The sequence below is a fragment of the Pongo pygmaeus genome, chromosome 1, assembly GCF_028885625.2.
Source record: "Pongo pygmaeus isolate AG05252 chromosome 1, NHGRI_mPonPyg2-v2.0_pri, whole genome shotgun sequence".
NCBI classification, from domain to species: Eukaryota; Metazoa; Chordata; class Mammalia; order Primates; family Hominidae; genus Pongo; species Pongo pygmaeus.
The window spans coordinates 47,263,333-47,286,999 of NC_072373.2; the positions used below are offsets into that span (position 1 = coordinate 47,263,333).

Consider the following 23,667-nt stretch of genomic DNA (forward strand, 5'->3'; position numbering starts at 1 on the left):
CCCCTTACATTGACTATATATTTGATCTTCCCCACACCCTGTGAGGCAGGGAAGATAATTATCCCCACCTTGAAGATAGAGAAACTGAGGTGCAGAGAGGGTAAATGACACAGTAGTCAAGATCAGAGCCAGGACTTGAAGCCACATTTTCTGTCACACAGGCCAGTGCTCTTCTTGCAGGACTGCAAAAAGCAAAATCTACTCATCTGCCTTATAACTGGAGGAGTGGGGGACTTGACCTCTGTCCCCTGCCCTGTTAACCCAGGCAAAGGAGAATAATGGGGCTGAAAGTGGAAGCTAATGGTCTGGTTCTCCCAGCCACAAGGGCTGCCCACTTCCCAGAAAGTGTAAGGAAAATTGTCTGCATTGCCCAAAAGCTCCATGCCTAGTCCGAAAGCAAGACCTTTAGAAGCCCCAAGAACTCAGAATATGTGATTCACTATTTTTTTAAAAAAAGTAAACTTAATTAACAACCTTAAAAGTGTGAAGAAGTCTAGTGAAAGTCTAATTTTTTTCCCCTATGAAGTCCTGTTTGAGGCTGTGGATGAAATGTCAAATTCTCCTCACTCCTCCTCCCTTATTTTTGGCTGTCCCTGCTGTGCTGGTGCCCTAGGCAAATGTTTAGTCTGCGCCTGCGGGTGGGGAGCAAGCACAGGCTTGCCTGGCCTCTGGTCTTCCGACCTTGGCCTCTAGGGGCACACTGGGTTGCCTGGCCCTGTCCAGGGTTGAGGCTGGATGGAGGGAGAGCAGAGGGCTGGGGCCAGACGCCCAGCACTCATTGGGAAGTGGGGGCAGAAGTTGAGAGAGTGCGGGGAGACAGGTTCTGCCACTGGGGCCGATCGATCGAGCAGCTGAGGGGTGCCAGGGACCAGACATAGAGGCAGGAGGGTAGAGGGCACCCAGGGAAGGAGTAGGAGAGGAAAGCCCTCACCACGGGTGGGTGTGGCACAGCTGCTAGCCAGGACCCCCACAGCTGGCCCTCCACATAAGGTGGAATGGGGCCTAAATATCAGTCGTGGGAAGGAAAGTCACCTTTTCCCACCTGGTTTCCCCTTCCACCCAAGGAGAAGTCAGAAGTTGTCTGACTTCCACATCCACAGACTGAACAGCGCCAAAGGCGGAGAATATGAGAGGCCTTTGTCCGGACACACTGCATGCGCACTATGACTCAGTTTCCCCCACTAGCTAACTGTTGTGCCCAAATCTTGCCCCCCAACTTTGACTTCTCCCAAAATATCTCTTCACTCTCCCATCGGATGAAGTTGTACCTGATAATTAAGTTAGGTTCTTCAAGCATGTATGAGGCACCTACTGTGTTCCACGCCTTGGGCTGTGCACTATGTGGATGAAGCCCAGCGGCTCCCACTGGGCTGGGTTACATCACCCTGGAGCACCTGCTCCCGCTTCCACCCTCAGGCTGGGTCTGGCTTCCACGATGCCCCTGCTGGACAAGAAGGGAACTACAGGGTTCCTTGGAGGGAGGGATCTGTTATGGGTGGCCTGTGAGTCCATGTGGGCAGTCCCACCCCCAAGTAGAGAAAATGAGTATCTGAGCCTAGCCTCCTTCCCACCCACAACAGAGCCCAGGGGCAAAAGCAGGCTAGGTAGAGGAGACAGCCCCTTCCTGATGCTTCTTTTGGACGGCAGTCTCCACCCCTAACCCCAGGCTCCAATGGCAGAACGCCAGTCGCCCCAGGACCGCTGGCCTGGTGGCCTCACCTAGGGAGGTCCCATTCCCACAGTCCCCCAGTGGGGCGTGGGAGCCCTCTTTTCCTGAAATACACATAGGAGTGTACACATCCACACACTGATGACAACAGAAAACCCCGGAGAAACCAAAGCCAAGAGCAGCATGCTGTCTGGAACGTGGACGGGGAGAGGAGGTGCCTGCAGAGGGAAGGGAAAGCTGAGGCAGGGGGCCCTGGGCTGTGACTCAGGCCCCAGGAAGCTGGTGACTCCCAGACTGGCCCTCTAATGACTCACAGCGACTGCAGGCTCGGCAGCTCCCACAGCGCCTCTGCGGGGATTCCTCCCAGCTGATTGTTCTGCAGCATCCTACAGGAGAAGAGAAAGGGCTTTAAGGACCCACATGGCATGCAGAGCTGGCTGGAGGGTGCTGACTCCTCCCTTGAACCCCCAGCCCCAAGCCAGACCCCTCCTTCTCACCCCAGCCTCAGAGCCCCAGAGAGAGTCTGGTCCAGCTCCCCTGCCTTGTTAGTGCAGATTCAGAGGCTGCTGAGGTCCCTGGGGGGTTGTACACGGGGCAGGGAGGCCCACTGTTCAGGGAGAGCATCTCAGAAGGGACCCTAGGAGGAGGCAGGGGTGAAGAAGACCATGGAGAGGAAGGAGGGAAGACATTCTGAAGTCAGAGTACTTGGGATTTTGTTAAAGTTTGGTCAGGAAGGATGTGGGAAAATGTAGGTTGTCAGTTTCCGTGTCTATTCATCTGAAAGGCTAAAGGTTTCTTTGTGGAAGGGGAGGATGTGATGAGGGTAAGGCTGTCCTTAGGGTGCCAGGGCCCCAGGCAAATACATTTTTTTCAGCCTTTGTCTATAGGAACAATTCGAAGTACCCCAGATGAGTGTATCTGCACTGTTCTCATGGCCCAATCTCTCCTAATCCCTCAAAGAAGTGCTGTGCCAGCCAATGAAAATGATCTGCTCACTAGCTGTCCTCTGGGGACCAGGACCCAAGCCCCAAAACCCCACGACGACTCCATAGGCAGGAGTCCTGGAGCTCCTCAGGGCACCTGGGAACCCCATGTGTAGGGTAGAGGGTCAGAGAGCATGTACAAGGGGAGAAATAGGGCCTGGGGCGCCACTCCAGGTGGCACTGCTGACTCTAGCCAACCCCAGGCATCAGAGTGGTCTTAGAAAGTTTTGAGGATAGCACTCGAAAGTGCAGGGAGTCCCCTGAGGCACAGAGCCCTGAGCAAAAGGAGGAACTGGGTAAAGACATGGGAGGAAAACCCTCCACGCCTTTAGATCCAGAAATGAGAAGGAGAGCACACAGGGAGTTCATGGAAGAGCTGGGGAAGCAGGAAGGGAGGAAGTTGCTAACTGCCCTGGGCACAGTGAGTGAGCCCTACCCTAGGAGACTCAGTTACCCCTTTATGGTGTATCCATCCATCTTTCAGAGGGGGAAGCCTTGGCGCACAATCATTCAGGTAATTCCACGCTTCAGGAAGAGTAGCCCAATTTCTGGTCCTTTAGTTTAATAATATGAATGGCTAATGTGCCAGGTCCTGGTCTTAGAACTTGTATTAATTAAAACTCACCCTTGTTACAACTCCAGCAGATAGGAATTATTATCATCCTCATGATTAGGGTGCACACAACTGCTAACTGACAGAGCTGGGCTTTGAACCTAGAAGGTTTGGGTCCAGAGTCTAGACACTTAACCATTACACTACAGCGTCTATCATAGTGGTGGGATACAGCAATGGCCAGAAAATGCTGAGCAGTAAGATGATGAGCCTGAGTCGTTTTCCATGCCTCCTATGTGACGTCCTGGTCAGAGTCACATGTCATCTCTCTTAAACTCCTGTTACGGGTATGTGAAAATCTCAAATATGAACCCAACCTCAGCATCACAAGAACAAAAGAATGCTGAGCTCACTGTGGGAATGGGTGGGGATAGGAGGAGCCCTTCATAGAGGCAAGGCTACAGAAGGGAGAACAAAGAACAAAGACTTTGGGGACCCCTGGGATTAGGTTCCTCCTTGCCACCCCAAGGGGTGGGGAAGGGGCAAGGGCCACACAGGGGAAGGGCCTGGCTGCAGGAAGGGGCAGAGCCCAGGGCTGTGAGCAGCTGGAAGGCTCAGCCCCTTTCCATGCAAACTCTGTGTTCCTGAAGGTCTGTTGGCCTCCAGTGGCCCCTTCAATCCAGGCTCCACCCAATGCCAGAGGGGCCTTTCCAGACAGAGTTTTGCTTCAGGGTTGGAATTTAAACCTGTGTCTCTTGGGCTTCCTTACAGTATAGTTGTCACAGGTGCAGACTCTGAAGTCAGACAGCCCTGATCCACGTCCTAGCTCTGTTGCTTTCTAGCTGTGTGATAGTGTGCAAGCTACTTAAGCACCGCGGGCCTTAGTTTTCTCTTTTCTCATCTATAAGTTGGGGATGATACTGACCTCATGCACTGATTGTGTGGATCAAATAAAATCACCCCTGTAAAGCCCTCAATGGCAGTGTCTCACACAGAGACAAGTTCAATAGCACATTCACTGATACTATCAATTATCATTATTAGTATCTGGTTTCAGTATTACCACTTACTGGATGACTTGAGTAAGTCACTTCCTCTCCCCTCTCTGGACCTTGATTCCTTCATCTTTCAAAGGAAGAGGCTGCCAGAAGGTGCATAAAGCCTCACTCAGTGGTAACATTCCATCCAGGACATTTCCTGCCCTCTGCACTGCTTAGTGTTTCTACCCTCCCAGCCATCCTGACTTCTTTCATCTAAAGGGTGGGCCTTTGCTTCCCATCTCAGGGGCCTGCCTTGATTCTCATGCAGAATCCTGAGGGTGCTTGGAGCAAGGATACAAGAGAAATGATGGCTGAGAAAACAGGGGGTTGCAGGCTGCTCATGTCTCTTCACAGGCCCCACCCCTCCAGGGGCCCAGGAGGCTACACCTGGTCACTGCACAGGTGAGTCCCAAGCTCCAAGGGGCCCCTCAGTGCATCTCTACCCACATCACCTCCTAAGATTCCTCCATCCTTTCCTTTGTCAAATCCCAGAGAGAGATCTAGAAAGATCTTTAAGGTTTCTGAATTGTACCTCCTCCCAATACAGACACTGTAACATCTCAGGGCACTTAATTTTCCTTCTAGTGTCAGGGAACTCATTGTCTCCCTGAGACAACTCATCCTATGCCAGACAGTCTGATTATCAGAAAGTCCTTTTATTCATGGAATCAACACCCATCAAACTGGAGGTCAGCATGGCAGTCGGCTTTGGCCCTGACCCATTTCCCTTGATGTTCCTGTTCTCATTTCCCAGCCATCATTCTTTTATTGAGCTACAACTGGGTTATAAAGGTTGGAAGGAAACAGCCCTTTGTTTTCCAGGATGAGGAGGTGAAGGCTCAGGGAGAGAAGGTAACTTGCCCTAAGTTACAAAGCAAATTAATGGCAGAATCAGGACTAGGACTCAAGTCCTGTCTCTCAGGCCAATGCTTTTGTGACGATATTTTCCTACTTCTTTTTCTAGCCCTGGTTCTATATGGAGAGGCAGTCTATCTAATCCAGCAGTTCTTAGCCCTGGTTGTACATCAGAATCAACAGACAAGGTTTTAACATTTTTTTGTAGAGATGGGGTCTTGATTTGTTGCCCAGGCTGGTCTCAAACTCCTGGGTTCAAGCAATCCTCCTGCCTCAGCCCTCCACAGTCCTGGGATTACAGGCATGAACCACTGCACCTGACCTCTGGGATGATTTTTAAAATCCCAATGCCCAGGTCACACTGAAGCCCAGTTAAATCTCTGGGGCAAAGTCTCTGGGGAAGGAATATGAGGCATCAGTAGTTTTGCAAGCTCCCAGCTGACTCTAACATGCAGCCGTTGGTCCAGTAGAAGTCTAGTCCTCAGCACTCCTCCCCTCACACGTGTGAAGCATCTCTCTGGCCAGAGAGGCATTTGGGGGCAGGAACCATGAGTGTCATATCCAAAAAGTATAAAAGAGGTGATCCATCAGTGGTTTCCAAAGGCTCCTTTAGTTCTGTAGAAGTGCTTGGGGGTTATGGGGTGGGTAGGTAAGATGCAGCCTGGAGTGTACCACCTTCTTTACTCACTTTAACCAGAGACCTCATTCATCTGTTTTATGTATTGGGAGGTCTGCACAAAATGCTTTTTCTTTTTTTTTTTTTTTTTTTTTGAGATGGCATTTTGCTCTTATTGTCCAGTCTGGAGTGCAATGGTGCAACTCTCAAGGAGGTTGCTCACTGCAACCTCCACCTCCTGGACTCAAGTGATTCTCCTGCCTCAGCCTCCTAAGTAGCTGGGATTACAGGTGTGCGCCACCACGCCCTCCTAATTTTGTATTTTTAGTAGAGACGGGGTTTCACCATGTTGGTCAGACTGGTCTTGAACTTCTGACCTCAGGTTATCCACCTGCCTTGGCCTCCCAGAGTGCTGAGATTACAGGCATGAGCCACCACACCCAGCCCGCAAAATGCTTTTGATTTTAAGTTTCCTTTTAAAAAAAAAATAAAAATTCATGTAGAGGGGTAATGTGCTGATGTCGTAACAAGGTCCAAGGGTGGCACATCACACGTATGAGTGTGAACACCGATCATCAAGTGTATGAACTACAAAGAATCTGTTTCAAGTTTCCATAGCTAAAAATGTTGGAAATTTTATTCTGACTCCTCCACTTTAAAAGGTGAGAAAACGGAGGCTCAGAGAGAGGAAATCTGAGATCCTCCTTAACATCTGTTCTGGGATCTGGTGAGGCTCTGAGTCTGACCTCAAGGCTTCTGACAGCACATGAGATCCACAGAGCTAGATCCACTTCCTGTCATCCAGTCCCTTGAAAGGATGAGGGCAGCAGGCCTTGCCTCATGTACAGGGGTGACTCAGAGGGGGCAGCCTTCTCCCCCGAGCCAGGTTGGTGAGGCTCAGACAGAGCCCAGCACTCCTAAATGACTAGCATGTCCCTTCGTGGGTCAGTTCAATTCAGTTCATCGACACTAATAGAGCCCAGACTCAGCCAGGCATGGTCACCGCCTAGCCAGGCACAGAGTAAACACAGTTAATGTCAACTGAAGACAGCTCCATACAGGATGAAAAGGGCTACACTAGAGGTCGGCTCAGGGAGATTTCCTCCGGGATGGGTCCCGGAGATGCTAACTCCCAACCACTCCTCTATGGCCTGGAGCCAGGGTTTCACATGGGATGGGCCCCAGCTCAGGAAGCAGGAGCTGCCTTCTAAGAGCCTTAGTCTTTATCAAGATGGCATGGGCTAAGAATCCAGTCACAGACTTACAGGGATTTGGGACTCAATCCAGGAGCAAGGCACCTGGGAAAATCTGCCCAGTCTCTTGACGGCAGGACGGGAGGCAGGTCCTCAGACTGTTACCCCAGTTTCCCAGATCTGGGCCTGGTAAGAAGCAACTGAAGCCCAGCAGGAGTCTTTCTAAATGCCAGGCCATCTTATGTCAGGCCAATCTGGCATAAGGAGGGAGGAGCTAGTCTGCAGAGGTGGGAAGATGACCAAGCCTCAGGCCTCACCCAGCTCTCTGGGAGGCCAGCTCTGGGGAGAGAAACCTGTGATGGAGACGAGACAGGAAACTTTCGAGATAAAGACTGGAGAAGCCTGACACACACATGCACACACGCATGCCCACACCCTTAGGCCATAGGTCAAGATGCAGGAGCTCTGGCCAAAGCTGCCCCTGTGTAAAAACAGGCAGGACAGGACCCCTCAGAGGCTCAGGCATTTTCCCACATGCCTAGGGCAGAGGGAGCCGTGGCTTCCCTTAGCACAGCTCCAGTGCTGAGCCAGGATGGTGAGACTAGTGATAGTTAAGACTAGCGTCTGGGCCTTGCCAGCTCTACAGGACAGAGATAGTGATGTGAGACTGAAAGTTCCCTGCAGTAGCTGACTCTCTTGATCTGAGCCTTGCCAGAGCCTGTGGGTTGAAGACTTAGAGAACTCTCAGAAGAAGAAGAAGATCTTAAGAGTAATATCTCCAGGTCAGGCAGGGATGGGTGGGGGTGTGGGGGGGGGGGTGTGGGAAAGACATGAGAGAGGGCTTCTGCCACAGTCATTTAAGAAAGGACCAGAGAGGGAATCCTCTTTATTTAATCCTTTGTCTCAGGAGAGGACCAAGGCAGAGTGTCCCACAGGGAGAGCCCAGCCTCTGAAATAAGAAGAGGCCACTCAGATAAGGGTCCCAGGCCCAGAGAAGACTGGGGAGCAGCTAAGGTGACCGTCTCCTGGTACAAAAATAGGTTGTCATTATCATGGTGCTACTGCTCTATTTTTCTCGCAACTCTGAAAAGCAAGCAATGGAAGGAAATACAAGGGAAATTGACATCAGACATCAGAAAGTAATTCGTGCCTAGGATGCAGGTGGAATCTTCTGCTTTGAAGCATGTAAGAGGATCATTCCCCAAGACCACCCAACCGATCCCTAAGGTAGAGAGGTTCTGTAGGCCAAGGACTGACACAAAGGCTTTGGGGGACCAGGTGATCTTTGAGGATGGGGCAAAATGGGGCTCAATGGCAAAGTGGGGAGCGGACCTGGCTGTCCTCAGCTCCCGCTCAACTCCTGCCTACAACCTCCCCCTGCTGCCCTATTCACTGAGCCAAGGGTGCCATTTGCAGAAAGGGGGGCGGGAGGCCTGTGGTTTCTCTGAAGCTTTGATTTATTGCCTAATGCAGGCAAAGAAGAAAGAGGAGGCTCATCTCTAAGCCAGAGTCTTAGGAATGGGACGTGAGTCTTACATCTTCTGAAGGCCCAGTAAACAGAGCCCTGCTCTCTAATCCAGGCTGCAGGTCTGAGCCTGCCACTGGGCACAGACACACCACCAAGTAGGCCGCCTGCACTGTGTGTCTGTTTCAGAACACCTCCCCTGCTCCCCAGGGCAGAGATGTTTATGGGGAGAGAGACACAGAGAGGAGACAGGAAGAAGCAGAACTGAGAGGCAGAGAACAGTGGGGCAGGGAGAGGGAGATCAAGGTCTGAGACAGAGAAGGAGAAGGGGGAGACAAGGAGACTGAGGCTGGTGACAACAGGAGAGACCCAAGGACAGAGCAGAGAGTAAGGGAAGGATAGAGACCAGAGAGCCCTGGGAGTCAGAGATTCACAGGTAGAGGGGCCAGAGATGAAAAACACAGGGAAAGGAGAAAGTGCTTAGATGTGGAGTGTTGACCTTGACCAGCTGGAAGCCTGGAGCTCATGGGCCATGGGGGGCAGGACCACCACTAACCCATCAGCAACTCTGAGTACATTTTTAAAAGATATCCCTTTCTGGGTGAATGCAGCCCAAGCCAGGGCACAGGACTGGGATTCAGCCCCTTCTCACTTCCTTAACCAGATGCTCTGGTGCAATGAACAACCTGCTCAACTGTACAAAGGAGACCTGCAAGTCAAGTCGGGGTAAGGGAGTAGCAGAGTTGGGAATGACTCACCACTTTAGGGAAGCCCCAAATGCTCATTCTGTTGCTCCAGCATCAGTCCCTAATATCCTCCTTTTCTTCCCAAACCAGACCCTGTGGCAACGCGCCCTCCCTGGGAACCTCTCCTATCTACCTTCAGTCCCTATGCATCCACTTCCTCCCAATTCCTCTTACTTTCACTCATCATAAGAATATGAGGAGGCTTGGGAAGGACAGTCTTAGTTGGAACAAGGTGAGTCATGAGTTGAGGAGATTGTGTCTCAGCCTTCCTTTCTCTGAAATGGGCCATCAGTTTATGGTAAATGGAAGCTAGGCGGAATAACAAAAGGTCCTCTCCAACTCTCCCTTTCCTTTTGCTTCAAAGGGAATAAGTAAAGGAGGAGCAGGGAGGAAGCAACATGAAGACTGAAGGAGGGAATATGTTTACAGCCAGAATGGAAACTCAGTGCTGCAGCCACAGAAACTAAGGTTGGGTTGCAAGGGGAAGAAAAGCCAAAGAAAAGCCACCTGGATTTCTCCTCTCCAGAAACAGTCTTATCCCTCCCTTGGGCTAGAGGTCATGGGGAGAGACCTGTGGGTCTGTAACTGAATTCAGCCCCACAAAGACCTATGTCGATGGTCATTATACACTTTACTTTTTAAAAATGTTTCACTTCCTTTTAGTGTGGCTGAATGTAGCAGGTACAATTAAATGTTTATTTACAAATCATAAAGTTTGTTACAGACAAGGTGAAGCAAAGAAATGGAAATAACAATTGAAACTGAAAGTGAAGATAAGGGAATAACAAGCAAGTCAATGATAAACCAAGACTTGGGTTCTAAAACTTTGATTTGCTCACCATTCTCAGTGCTGCAGCTCTATGTAAAATGAGGTGTACCTATACTTACAGGATTTTCAGGCTGTAGAGACCAGAGAATGCTTGTCCTGGGATGTGTGAGAGATGGTTCCCAGAGAGACGCCTGGAAATCAGAGACAAGGGTCAGCAATGTTGGCAGGTAACCCAGGGAGGTGGTGACCTCCATAAGAAAGTGTCTTGAGATAGGGGAAGGGAGGGCAGTGGTAAAAACTACCATTTATTGAGATCTACGATGTGTTTAATACTTCACATGCATTGCCTCAGTTCTCACAATAATCCTGTAAAGTGCCTATTATTTTCCCCAAATTTCAGATGAGGAAACTGAGGCTAGGAGAAGTCAACCACGTCCCCTAGGGGTCACAGAACCAGTCCGTGGCAGAGCCTGGTGTTCTCACCCAGGCCTGACTAATTTCAAGGCTCACGGCCACAGTTTCCCCACATCCTCTCCTGTGCTAACCTGGATTACCCACCGCCTGCTCTCAACTGCTGGACCGCATCATATGGTGTCATCAGTGGAGGGATGAGTACCAGGGGGTGTATCTGTGTCTCTCCAGGCCCTAAACTACACAACTAACCCTCACTAATCCAGGAGGGTTAGGAAATGGGGTGTTGTAATTCATCTAACATTCTGGTCTAATTAAGCATTTCCATGTTTGTCAGGGGCAATCACCAATTCTAAAAGGAGCAAATACACTCAATGCTGAAACCTGACTGAGCAGAATTTAATGGTGGATGATTCAGAAGGCACTGCCTGATCTCCAAAGTCCCCAGGGACATTATTATGTGCATCAGTTGCTACCGAGAGGCTTGTAGCTGTGGAGATTGTGCTGGCATACCTCAGAACTATTTTTAAAACATGTATCTCTAATAAAAGTCTCTTTATTTGACATTTATTGTTTTTAAAAAAAGCTGTGTGGAAAGGCATCGTGACATCTGAGGTCTCCTAGCTTGGGTTCTGTAGGTGGGTATTTGCCGTGGAAAAGTCCTTTAGGTGGAGCCTCTAAAATGGGTCCAGACCTCTCAGATCGTGGGAGATGGAAAGTCAGCCTGAAGTTCTCAGGTCGTGTCCAATGTCACCTGCCTGATCTCCTTGGCCTTTGCTCTTGCTTTACATTCCCACCTAAGCTGGGTCATCTCCCCCTTAAAAGGCCCCTCCACTGCCTCTTACCCTGTCCATCTCCTTTGAAAACTGGTTTAATCTTCTTCCTCCAGGAAGGCTTTCCTGCCTACCAGCCAGGCCAACCCTAACCACTCCCTTACACAGAATGCCCTGGGTGCCTGAGCCAACAGCTGCCACACTCCCCTCCTGACTTGCTGGCCACACTACTCTTCAGCCTCACCTGGACATTCCCTGGGGGTGGCAGGAAGGCTTTTATCTTGTTTTCTCCCAGGGCACCTTGAGCTTGCCTGTCTACCAGAGGGGGTTCAACAAGTACTTGGTCTGGATACCAAGCCATGGCCATGGGGGTCAAAACTCCAACAGGGGCAGGTTGACTGTATCCTTGGGGAGCACTGTCTGGGTCGAGGTGGGGAGGTCTGTTAGGGGAGTAGTGGGGCCAGGGTAGAGGTGAAATTGTGAATGCTTTCAGGGCCAGGAACTCACAGTTTGCGAAGTTTCTTTATTATTTTTTATTTAAATTCTAAAAGAGCTAGACAAATTCTAAAAGAGCTGTAACACTCAATTTGAGAAGTTTAAGCAAAATTTCTAGAGCCCCAAGGATCTATGTGGTGTGAAAATTAGAAAAAACAGGGCTAGGAGGTGTTGGAAATATAGAGCTAGGATGAAAGCAAGGATTGGGACAGAATGACCTGGCTTCCCAGAGCAGGCAGTCCAGTCACTCTAACCCAGGAGATGATTTACTTTTGAGCGCCCCTAGCATATAAGACCAGATTTAAGAATCCCAACCTGAGAGTGACCACTGTGGGCAGGGATTCACCAGGGAGGACTTTGTGGAGGAAATGGGCCTTTACTGTACGGGAGGGTCTGAGAAGTGGATCCTTTAGGCCATGGGGAACTACAGAAGGCTTTTGAGCTGGTGAGATGCATCCTGAAGGTGTGCAGAATAATTTAGAATGGAAAGAGGGCATCTGTCAGTTAGGAGGCTGGTTCAACCCCCAGATGTGAGGGGACATCTGGGGCAGTAGCAGTGGGACTAGAGAAGCGGGGTGGATGTGAGAGACATCCCAGAGAAGAACCACCAGGACTTGGGGAGGGGCTGGTGGCTGGACACGGGGGATGACAGCAGGTCAAAGATGACTCCCAGGGAGAAGTGTGACTATTCACCTTAGGAGGGAATGCTGCAAAGAGGAGCTGGTTTCAAAGAGGAATGAAAGCTAGATCCTAGACTTCCCATGCCATGTGGTCCAGCATGTCAATTGACACCTGGGGCAGGTGTCAGCTGAAGAACACCCTGCTGTCAAGAACCATCTTAGCTTCCCAAGTCCTTTTCTCTTCTCTCCATCCCACCTCCTGGGGAGCCCTGGTTCCAGAGATATTAGACAGAGCCCATGCTTGCCTCCCACCCTGCAAAGCATCTACTCACAGCTCCTCCAAGAAGCGCAGGTGGTGGAAGAGGCCAGGCTGAAGCTCTGTGAGGTTGTTCATGCTGAGGTCCCTGGTGGAAAGAAGATGGAAAAAGGAGCTGTGAACTCCCCACTTGGGCCATCTGGCACTGTCCAGGTGCCAACCCCCCTCGAGGGACCTCCGAGGCTCCCACAGTACCGCCCACCAGGCCATTCTGACTCCAAAGCCAGTCTGACAACAGCAGCTGCATTCTCTCTAAGAGCAAGAACTAAGCTGGGAATCAGGCCTCCTGGGCCATTTGGTGATTCTCTCTATATGGTCTCCCACTTTCCCCTCCGCCTTTCACCCTTCCTTTGTGAGACTCCCCTGGGACTGGCTGTGATTGGGATTATGAAGGAAACTGGCCTCCCTATAAAGGGAGGAACTAGAGTAAAATTCATAGAATTTCAGAGCAGGAAGGGAGGGATCGCCAAATACAAATAATATCTCACCCACTCTTTTTACCAGTGGGGAAACTGAGGCCCGGAGATCACTGCCATTCCGATCTATGGAGCAGGCTCATTCAGTATTCATGAACTGGTACGACTGTCCCTAGGCTCCCCATGGGGGACCATCCTCTGATTCAATCCCAGAGCTAGTGGCATTTCACTGCCCTTTGAGGTGTCTACCAGGCTCTACCTGTTTGCTTCCCTTAGTCCAGGGGTCCCCAACCCTGGAGCAGTGGACCGGAACCAGGCTTTGGTCTGTTAGGAACCAGGCAGAACATAGAGAGGGAGGTGAGCAGGCTGGTGAGCATTCCCACCTGAGCTCCACCTCCTGTCAGATCAGCCGAGGCAGCATAAGATTCTCATAGGAATGCGAACCCTACTGTGAACTGCGCATGCGAGGGGTCTAGGTTGCATGCTCCTTATGAGACTCTAACTAATGCCTGATGATCTGAGGTGGAACAGTTTCATCCCGAAACCATCCCCCACACTCCACCCCCATCCGTGGAAAAAAAATTATCTTCCATGAAACTTGTCCCTGGTGCCAAATAGGTTAGGGACCACTGTCTTAGTCCACCTGGAGGACATGACACCTTGGCGTATCACAGAATTGGCACACCACTAGATTCCCAAGTGGTGTAAGGATCCCAGTCCCTCTGCAGATCCACAGCCTTGATCATCTTAAGCCCATATTATCTGACAGACCCTGCGGGTGGTTTCAGTGTCACTGTCCTCTTAGAGGCCCTGCACACAAAATAATCACAATAATTACCCTGGCATTTACTGCAGGCCCACTCTGTGTCAGACACCAGCTAACCTTTATCCAAACAACCTCCCTCCATTCTCACAATAACCCTAAATTAGCTTCCAACATTATCTCTATTTTACACTCAAGAAAACAAAGAGAAAGGAGCACTGAGCTTCGAAGTCAAAAGGCCCCGAGGTCACATCTCTCCTCTGCAGTTATCTATCAGACCTTGGGCCCTTGACCGCTGGGCCCCTAGTTGACCTCATCTATAAAAATAGGACAGCACTAAGCTGGTAGGGTGCTTGTAAAGATTAAGTGAGCTAATGCTTACAGACTGCCTAATAAATAGTACGGACATGGTGCATATTTGCTTTTCTCCTCCTACCTTTCCCTCGGGGTCCTTTGGACAAGTATCCCAGTCCCACAGGCCAGTGTGAGAGGGGCTGGTGCCTTTTCCACAGGCCTGTGGGGCTGGGACACTTGCCCAAAGGACCCCGAGGGAAAGATGGAAGGAGGAAAGTAGTAGAGAGGAGTTGGTACCTTCCTCTGTGGGTCCCACAACAGGGATACCCCTGTGTTGGTATCTTCTTCACAGTTTGTGCCTGGGTGAGCAAAAGTGTGTGTGATTCTGCGTGTGTGTGCCTGACACATTTGCATTCCATCCTACTTCAAACTCCTAATGCCTGATTCTCGTCTCTGCCTGCCCCTTCCCTGAGGGGGTACAGAGGTGGGCTCAGACCAGACCACCACAAGCTGGGCACTGCCCCCAAGCCTTCTTGAGGCTCTCTCCTTTCCCTAGACATGCACTGTCGCCCTCAAACCTCAGTGTCTCCATTTCCCCCCGAAAAATGCGTGTGCTTTCTGTGTGTGCCCAGAAAGGCAGGCTGGGAACAGCCGGGAGAGCGTGTGCTTGGGAGTCCTGTTCCAATCTATAAAAAGACTGTTTAGTCTCAAATGTTTTATCTTTGATAAAGCCTGGGCTCCGGACTCCGTGTCCTCCAAGGAAGGAAGACATTCCGTGCAGGGTAGAACCAAGGAACTGGCATGCTGCACCCAGCCCTGCTTTTCATCTACCGTTCCCTCCCTGCTCCCCTGCAGAACACCTCTGGGGTTACCGGTCTAGAAACATGATCCGCAGAAGCTGTAGGTAGTGTGCTGTGGCCACAGTTTCAGGTGGGAGAGAGGCAGAACCCAGAGAGTTTGTTGGTGGATTTTTTTTTTCCCAGAGTTTCACTGTTGTCACCCAGGCTGGAGTACAGTGGTGTGATCTCGGCTCACTGCAAGCTTCACCTCCAGAGCTCAAGTGATTCTCCTGCCTCAGCCTCCTGAGTAGCTGGGATTATGGGCACCTGCCACCACGCCTGACTATTTTTGTGTTTTTAGTAGAAATGGGGTTCATCATGTTGGCCAGGCTGGTCTCGAACTCCTGACCTCAAGTGATCCTCCTGCCTCAGCCTCCCAAAGTGCTGGGACTACAGGAGTGAGCCACCGCGCCCTTCTTGTTGATGGATTTTAAGCCAGGGTTTGGTCCTCAGGATGTTTTCAGGCCCCACTAGCCTCCGATTGTGGCTGAAATGCGAAGGTGCATGAGCACACTGGACAGTGTCAGGGGAACGTAGGGCGGCACCCACAGAAACCCAAGCTGTAGAAGCTGGGCCAGATCGGACTCCTCCCCCTGGTGTCCCACCCCTGGCTCATTCTCAGCAAGGCAGGAGGCTCGAGGTGCCGAAAAAAAATGATTACCTCTAAATATTTACCCTGTGCATTTCTGGATGTGTCTCGACAGGAACGCAGCGGGAGTTCAAGGAGCACTCAGGGCATGTGACTCAGGCCTCATCACTCAGCTGTCCCTCCAGGGGCCGGGCCGCAGAGGCTCTGATGTCCCTCCATGGCCCCCACCCCACCCACTCCCTCTGCCCCACCACCCTGACTAGCGGCCTCATTGTTCTCCCCTGTGGAGGAGGGGGCCTGAACCCCTCCACCCGCCCCCACATCCTGCCCCAAAACAACACAAAGCCCAGCTGCAGTGCTCAGTAAAGGGGGTGGGGTGGGGCAAGGAGGGTGAATTTCAACTGTTCAGGGGTGGAGGGAGCCCCATTCAGGGCTGGCTCTCTCACAAAAGGAAAAGGGGTAAGGCTGGTGCCAGGGGAAGGGGAAGGAAGAGGAGCGTGCAGAGCTGGAAGAGGGAGGTGAAGTGGGAATTTCAAGGCCGAGAGCCACCAAGCCAATACCACCAGCCCTGGGAATGGCTAAGGGCCCTGGCAAGAGGCACTGGGCCCTGCTGTAGGGAGGCTGTGCCTGCACAATGACAGGGAAGGAACTGACACACAGAAACTCCAAACACAGAAGTTGCTCTGTCATGTTGGTGGTTCCTACTGACATATGACTGTCCTGGGAGGTTGGCTGTGCAGCTGGTTTTCTGTGCAACTCAGAGAGCACAGCTCAAACATTCAGGCCCTGCTTGGACTCAGGGGAAATAAGAGGACACCTTGATCCTTGGGTGCTTGGGGTTTGGTTGTGGCTACATTCACTTGGCTGCATGAACTTGTAGATATGTACAGGAAGTGAGGGTCATGGGCTGGGATAGCTGGGCTCTTGGATGTACTTGTTTTGAGGGTGCTGGGCATGTGTGTGTCATGTGTGAGGGCACATGTGTTTATCTGTACATATGCATGTACAGCAAGGGGATTGAGATGATGGGTTGTGACTCCATCCTGAAGCCTTCTTCTTGGGAGCCCTTGGGATACCCAGAGGGGCTATGAGTCCTTTCAACTGGCCACAGCCATGATGGGATGGGGATAGGAAATGCCTCAGGGAGAGGCTTGCAGGAGGGGAATGGAGAGGAGAGAAGAGAGGGGCAGTTCTGGGCATGGGACGTGGAAGTTTCTGGCTGCACATGAGGAAAATGTTCTCAGAGTTTCACCGTGTGAGGCAACCAGACCACCCAAGGAAACTGGGTAAGGCGGTGTCACCATGGTGACAGGGAACAGGTTTGATAACAGGAAGGATGCTGGGGAATGGAGGGGTCAGAGAGCAGCTGAAAGGGGCTGGGGTCATAGAAGACCCTCCGCCAAGGCAATCTGGCTTCTATCCAAGGGCCCGAGGGGATTGGGTCTGTTTGAATTTTTCCTATGGGAAGAAGAAACAGTGAAAGACAAGCCCCTGGGTCCCCTGGGGTGGACCTGGGGGAACTGTGCCCACCTCCCCTGCTGGAGAAGAGACTGGATGGGCAGAAACCCCTTTTCCACTGTCCCACTGTGGACTCAGGTTGCCCATCTCTGCAGCCAGGAAAAGGCCAGTTATTTTATTTATGTATAGATTTAAGGCATATAACTTGATGATCTAATCTCTGTATACATTGTGAGATAATCAGCACAATCAAACTAATTAAGATAGTCATCACCTCACATAGTGTGTGTGTGTATGTGTGTGTGTGTGTGTGTGTGTGTGTGTGTGTGTGTGTGTGTGTGTCTGATAGGAGCATTTAAGATCTGCTTTCAGGAAAAAGCCAGCTACAGTGGCCAGGAGGCGGGCCCCTGGGGTTATGCCCCACAGTCCCCTCCTTTGTGAGGTGCTCCCAGCACCCCCTGTCGCCATGGTATTTTGCATATGATCACTCAACAGTGCTTACTGAGCACTTACCATGCATGTAGCACAGCACCTGCCGTTGTTATCCCCCCAGCACAACACTCACTAGCTGTGTGACCCTGGTCGTGTCACTTCCCATCTCTAAGCCTCCATTTTCTCACCTGTGATATTGAAATAATGACACTAGCTACCTCACAAGAATTGTAGTGTGGGCTGGGCATGGTGACTCACGCCTGTAATCCCAGCACTTTGGGAGGCTGAGGCGGGTGGACCACCTGAGGTCAGGAGTTCAAGACCAGTCTGGCCAACATGGTGAAATCGCGTCTCTACTAAAAATACAAAAAGTAGCCGGGCCTGGTGACAGGCGCCGGTAATCCCAGCTACTCAAGAGGCTGAGGCAGGGAGAATCACTTGAACTCAGGAGGTGGAGGTTGCAGGGAGCCAAGATCACGCCACTGCACTCCGGAGTGGGTGACAGAATGAGATTCTGTCTCAAAAAAAAAAAAAATTGTAGTGTGAAGTATATGAGTAAATAAATATAAAACACAGTGCTGGCCGGGCGTGGTGGCTCATGCCTGTAATCCCAGCACGTTGAGAGGCCAAGGTGGGTGGATCCCCTGAGGTCAGGAGTTTGAGACCAGCCTGGCCAAAATGGCAAAACCCCGTCTCTACTAAAAATACAAAAAAAATAGCCAGGTGTGGTGAAGGTCACCTGTAATTCCAGCTACTTGGGAGGCTGAGGCAGGAGAATTGCTTGAATCTGGGAGGAGGAAGAGGTTGCAGTGAGTCAAGATCATGCCACTGTACCCCAGCCTGGGCAACAAGAATGAAACTATCTCAAAAAAAATAAAATAAATAAATAAATAAATAAAACCCAGTGCTCAATAACTATGCCTTATTATTAATATTCTACTCATCTAACTGAATTATAATTATTAGTACAGAATGACACAGATGACTATGTGTTTCTTCAAGGCAAGGACTTAACCTTAGTCATCTGTGTATCCTCCAGTCCTATCAGGGTGCCTGGCAAATGGGGTGCTCAATAAATATCCAAATGAGTGCATTACAGACATAGACAGGTGATGTTCCTGTGGCCCAGCCTTTACTCTAGGGAAGTTCTTTCTACTGCCTAGTGTCAATGTCTCCCCCAGCTGCTACAATGGCCTAACCTCTATAAAGAAGCTACCCCATGCTTAGTTCCAAGCCGGCACCCAATCAATGAAGGCTGTTGCTCACAATGCTCACTGTTCTCTTAAATAGGCATCCTCTAGAGAAGTTAAAGTGAGGTCCTCCTCCAAATAATCCCCTGGCTCCTGCAGTGGACCAGCAGCTTTCTTCAGAGCCTTCTCCTCTTAGTCTCTGACTAGGGCTTAACGGGCTGCCCAGACAACCTTCAGCAGCAACCCCTCCCCATGAGAGCCAGGCTGAGCCAGGCACATATCCTGCCATGTCAGGAGACAGCTCGTGGTTTGGCAAGGAGCAGGACAGGCTACTGTTGAGAGTCCAAAGGTGGGGTTCTCTCCCACCGAAAAAAGCCAGGAGACAGGCTGGCCACCACGGAGACCATTCAGTGCTCAGAGAACACTTGCTGAATTCTTCTGTCAACAAGAGAAGCAGGTGATGGGGTAGAGAGGAAAGAACACAGAATCTGGAATCAGAGGACCTGGTTCCATTAGATGAATGCTAAGTTCCCGGCCAGGCCTGAAGGTCATGAAGTTGTTTTCCCACGGGCTTCTATGTGCTGAGCTCAGTGCCACGTGAGATGGAGACAAAGCCCAGGACAAGGTCTGGGCCATCAAGCAGTTGACAGTGTTGCTGGGGAAGGACTTTTTACTCACAAAGGGACGGCAAACCTCCACATATGTACTCCGCTTTGTAGTTTACAAACTGCTCTGCAGCCACCCTCCCAATTAGGTTCTAGACCATGTGCCCAGACTGCAGAGTACAACAGACACTCAGGAGAGGGGGTGAGCAGGGAAGGCTTCCTGGGCAGAATAAGGTGGGGCATGGATGAGACGTGAACAACCCACAGAACTGAGTTCAGAGAGGAAAGCACCAGAGAGCACCTCATGTTACTTGTGGGGGCTCTGTCGGCATTGTGGCTGAGCAGTTCTTCACTGGGTGGGACTTTCCCACTCGCTGCAGAGCTTTTTGCTTCCCTGGCCTTGCTCATAAGTGTTTGGAGCATATCCCTATTATTGTGACCATCAAAAACACCCCATGAGCCTGGACAACATTGTGAGACCTCATCCCTATACAAAATTAAAAACTAGCCAGACCCGGTGGCACACACCTAGGGTCCCAGCTACTTGGAAGGCTGAGGCAGAAGAATCCCCTGAGCTTGGGAGTTTGAAGCTGCAGTGAGCTAGGGTAGTACCACTGCACTCCAGGCTGGACAACAGGCTGAGACTTTCTCTCTTAAAAGAAAATTTTAAATGAAGAAAAACACCCCATGCATTTCCAAACACCCCCTGAATAGCAGGCGCTTTCCTCTACCTACACTCCTTCAATTTGCTAGTGCAGGAACAGACTCAGAGGAACAGAGTTACCTAAGGACACACGGCAAGTTCATGGCAGAGTGGGTGTTACAAGTAGGTCTCCTAAAACCCTGGGGGATGCTCTTTCCACCCCACCAGATTGATCTTGGTTTCTAGCACAGCCTCCCCACTTTAGATGGCACCTTCTTATCAGAGATGACTTGAATACTAGCTATCATCTTTGAGATTCCAAACACACAAGATGACACAAAGTTCTCTCAGATTTTTTGCAATTTTCACAAATATCCAAACAAGGGAGTGTACTTCCATCAGGAAAAAGTGTGTCTATCTTCACACACACATAAGAGCACAACCTGTTCTCTCTGGCTTTGCACAGAGTCCTGCGTGAGAACAATGCTGTATTTTTAAATAAAAGGGCTGTTGCTTTGTTTTGCCCTTTCTTGGCTCCCTTGTTGGTAAAAGGAATGTCTCCCAGACTGCCTGGAGTGGCAGGAGGGCTTGTGATGGAGAGGACAGGATGTGGGGGAAGATAGTAAAAGAGAAGCTGGAGGGGTGCCTGGAGTGGGGGGTTATTTGTGAGGGGAGAGAGAGTCCCTGGTGGTTGCTAAGCAAAGGCAAATCTTGTGCAGGTCAGACTGAGCCAGGGAGATGCTGGGCACCCACAGTGTCGCCAGAAGGTGACCCAATTCATTCAGGTGGGGCTGGGAGGGATAAAGGCAGGGGAAGACATTCCTAAAAGTCAGGTGAGAGAAACAAAAAGGTGGGGTTTTTTGTTTGCTTTGTTTTGTTTTGTTTTGTTTGCCCTGAGTTAAAAGACCATGGAAGTCAGAAGTCAGAGACTGTCCACTGCATCGTGGTGTTTCATCGATGTGGTGTGGGGCTACTAAAACCCTGATGGCAGAGAAAGAAGGTCAGGGAGGGACGAGACCCAGAAGAGGTTCCTCTCGCTCAAAAATGCTAGATTTGGGAAATCATGGTTTGGCACCACCATAGGAACCAACTTCAGGTTAAATCGTATTGCTCCAACCTCTTCTTACTGAAAGGGGTTAATCTGACAGCAACAGCGTGCCAAAGGTGTGGGCCCCTGGGCAGAGCGAGGAGATGGAGACAGTTCGGGGCCAATCCCCACCCTCAGCACTGGAGGGGAATCCTCTTGGGAGGGATTTAGGCCCATCGCAGGCTGAGGGGACATCTCTGGCTCTCCCTGGCACAGCTGCGAAGCTGGAGTGGCCCACACAAGTTCCTGAATCCCAGTCAGAAGTGTTACAGCAGGTCAGGTGCAAAAGGCCACTCCTGCCCCCATGCAATTAGTTGTGGCTCTCAGAGAGCCTGGGGAGGTGTTCCCCTGCCTGTGCCCAGAGCCAGGAGGAGCTTCTCAAGAGCAAAGCGTGGCACAGGGATTGTATAATGTGTGTGTGTGCTTCTCCTTCAATGCTCCTTCCTCCTTGCCAAGCCATGCCACCCACAGGCAGAGAAGTTAAAGGGACCCAGGCCTCCCAGGCCCAGCCGGGGCCACAGTGTGACCTGAGAACAGCCCAGGAGCATGACAGAGCAGAGCCTCTGGAGAGCAATTAAAATATGGGGGACTGCTTCTGGGCCCCCTCTGCTCTCTACTACCTCTCTGAGAGACAATGCAAGACCTATACTGTCTAGCGCAGTGGCCACTAGCCACTTGTGACTATATTTAAATTCATTAAAATTCAATTTAAAATGCAGTTCCTTAGCTGCACTAGCCACATTTCAAGGCTCAATAGCCACATAAAGCTAGTGGCTCCTGTATTGGACAGCACAGTTCTAGGACACAACCATCATCGCAGGGCATTCTATTGAGCAGCAATGGTACAGCCTCTGTTGTCAGACTGACTTGTGTTTGATTTCCAGCTCTGCCACTTACTGGCTTCTGTGATTTTGGACAATTACTTCACCTCTCTTTGTCTTATTTCCTCCCTGGTAAAGTGCTCAGGCAGTGCCTAGCACATCGTAAGTAACCAACAAATGTTACCATTGAGCATCACCACCCGACTCAACCATTTACTGAAGCCCAGTTCAAGTACCTCCTCCTGCAAGGAGCCTCCAACCTTCAACCATTCATTTCGTCATGCAGCCATTTGTCTATTCAACATTTATTGAGCACCTAATATACATCAGGCACTATGCTAGGTGACGAAGCGGCAAAGTCCAATCACAGATGCTCCCTGTCCTCAAAGAGCCAAGTTATGTGGGGACGATGACAACAGAATGGACAATTACGAGCCTGAGTGACAAGTGCTGGGAATGGGACTTAAGTGTCACAGGCCTTCCTCAGACTAATCCCTTTGGCCTTTTGACTCTGATCTCTGCGGGTTCAGTCACAAAGTGAGGCCACACGATCCTGTCCTCGATTAAAACTGTCATCTCCTAATCTCAGATTGCTCATTCATGCAGCTGGTCTCCCCAGACAGGCTGGGAGCTCCTCCACGGCTCCCAGTTGTCTGTCCTTGTCACATACACACACAGCTTCAAGGCTTATTTTCTACAGCTTCCGAGGGGTGGGCACTCCACCTGCGGGTCCTGGACAAGGGATTGAAGAGGGACGGAAGACAGATTCTGAGGCAGGAGGGAAATGGAATGAATCCAGCACATAAAAATGGCAGTGGCTGTGCATTAGAGGACTTGCCCACTCAATCCTGCTAAGTCTGGTCTCCCTTGACTCACCAGTGTCTCTTCTAGCCCTCATTCTGATCTCCAGCTCCGTCTAGCAGGGCACTGTTGCTGTGTGTGGAGGTATGTGGGCGTGAATTCTGTTTACCCTATCAGACTGGAAGCCCCTTAGAAAGAAGGACTGAGACATCCCATTAGATCAGACCTCTCCATGGGTAAAAACTCCACTTCCCTCCTCGGATGGCAATCCCTGAGCTCCCAGCCAGGGCCCCCAGGAGAGGAACTGGGTGGAGCTGGTGCAGGTGGGAAGAACTAGGGCTGCACAAGGACTGGGGAGGTGAAGTCAGACCACATCTCTGAGCCCTGTTTGTTTAGCTGAAGCTCCTTGTCCTGCTGCCTTTATTTCATGGATAAACAGGCAGGGTGTGTCTGGGGGGTGGAAAACTGGAGAAAGCCCTCTCTATTCAGAGTCCCACCCTCACCACCCCCACCACCCTCACCACCCCCACCACCCTCACTAACCCCATCCCAGATGGGAGCTTTTCTTTTATATCTGAGCACCCTCCTTCCCAACCCAGCAACTCAACTCACCAACACACACACACACACACACACACAAACACACACCCCCAGGTGCACCCAAACACCATCTACCCCTACCCTAGCCAGAGGGTTTTCTAAATTGGATGGGATCCCAGACTCAATTTGAATCTAGAGGAAAAGACCAGAAGATAAAGTTCAGAGCATATAATAAAAAGAGTTACGTTTGCTGGATCACACACTGTGCTAAAGACTTCACTGACCCATTTTACAGATGAGGTTCAGCAAAATTAAGGGGTCTCGCCACTTTTCCGCCTCTCCGGACCCCCACTCCACGTCTTTGCAGTTTATAGAGCTCTTGAACATCCTTGGTTTCATTTAATTTGATCCTTTTTAACAGGTCAGGGAACGAAGCATTATTTATTCCCATTTCAAATGAAGGAACAGAGATTCGGAAATATCAAGTTACTTCCCACTGTGTCACTAAGTTAAGAATTGGCAGCGCGAACCCACGCCGGGTGGTTCAGTGGAGCCCCTAGCTGCACGCACGTACCCGGGAGCTAAGCGGCGGCCCCGGGAGCGGGCACCAACCTCGCGCGTGCGCCCCTGCCCACCCCAGCCTGCCTGGCCGTGCCCCTGCCCGCCCCGCCCGCCCCGCCCGCCC

The 23,667-nt window shown here is 50.8% G+C and overlaps 1 protein-coding gene, 1 non-coding gene and 1 pseudogene across 3 annotated transcripts in view; all 3 read right to left on the reverse strand.

Moving 5' to 3' along the window:
* The window catches only part of LGR6 (leucine rich repeat containing G protein-coupled receptor 6), a 129,018-nt gene that overhangs the window by 83,696 nt on the left and 21,655 nt on the right, over nucleotides 1–23,667 (reverse strand). The window contains exons 1-4 of one of the 2 annotated variants that reach the window (XM_054462121.2): nucleotides 15,478–15,523; nucleotides 12,521–12,592; nucleotides 10,009–10,080; nucleotides 1,984–2,055 (exon numbers count right to left, since the gene is read on the reverse strand). In XM_054462121.2, the coding sequence (XP_054318096.1) occupies nucleotides 1,984–2,055; nucleotides 10,009–10,080; nucleotides 12,521–12,582 (206 nt within the window). In that variant the 5' untranslated portion in view covers nucleotides 12,583–12,592; nucleotides 15,478–15,523. Of the gene's footprint in view, nucleotides 1–1,983; nucleotides 2,056–10,008; nucleotides 10,081–12,520; nucleotides 12,593–15,477; nucleotides 15,524–23,667 lie in introns of those variants that run through there. The other variant, XM_054462093.2, reaches the window with a different exon arrangement.
* On the reverse strand, nucleotides 6,215–6,315 carry LOC129024220 (small nucleolar RNA U13). The gene has a single exon (XR_008497044.1). It is a non-coding gene; the product is annotated as a small nucleolar RNA U13 (small nucleolar RNA).
* Nucleotides 11,603–11,657, reverse strand: LOC129023557 (U7 small nuclear RNA; annotated as a pseudogene).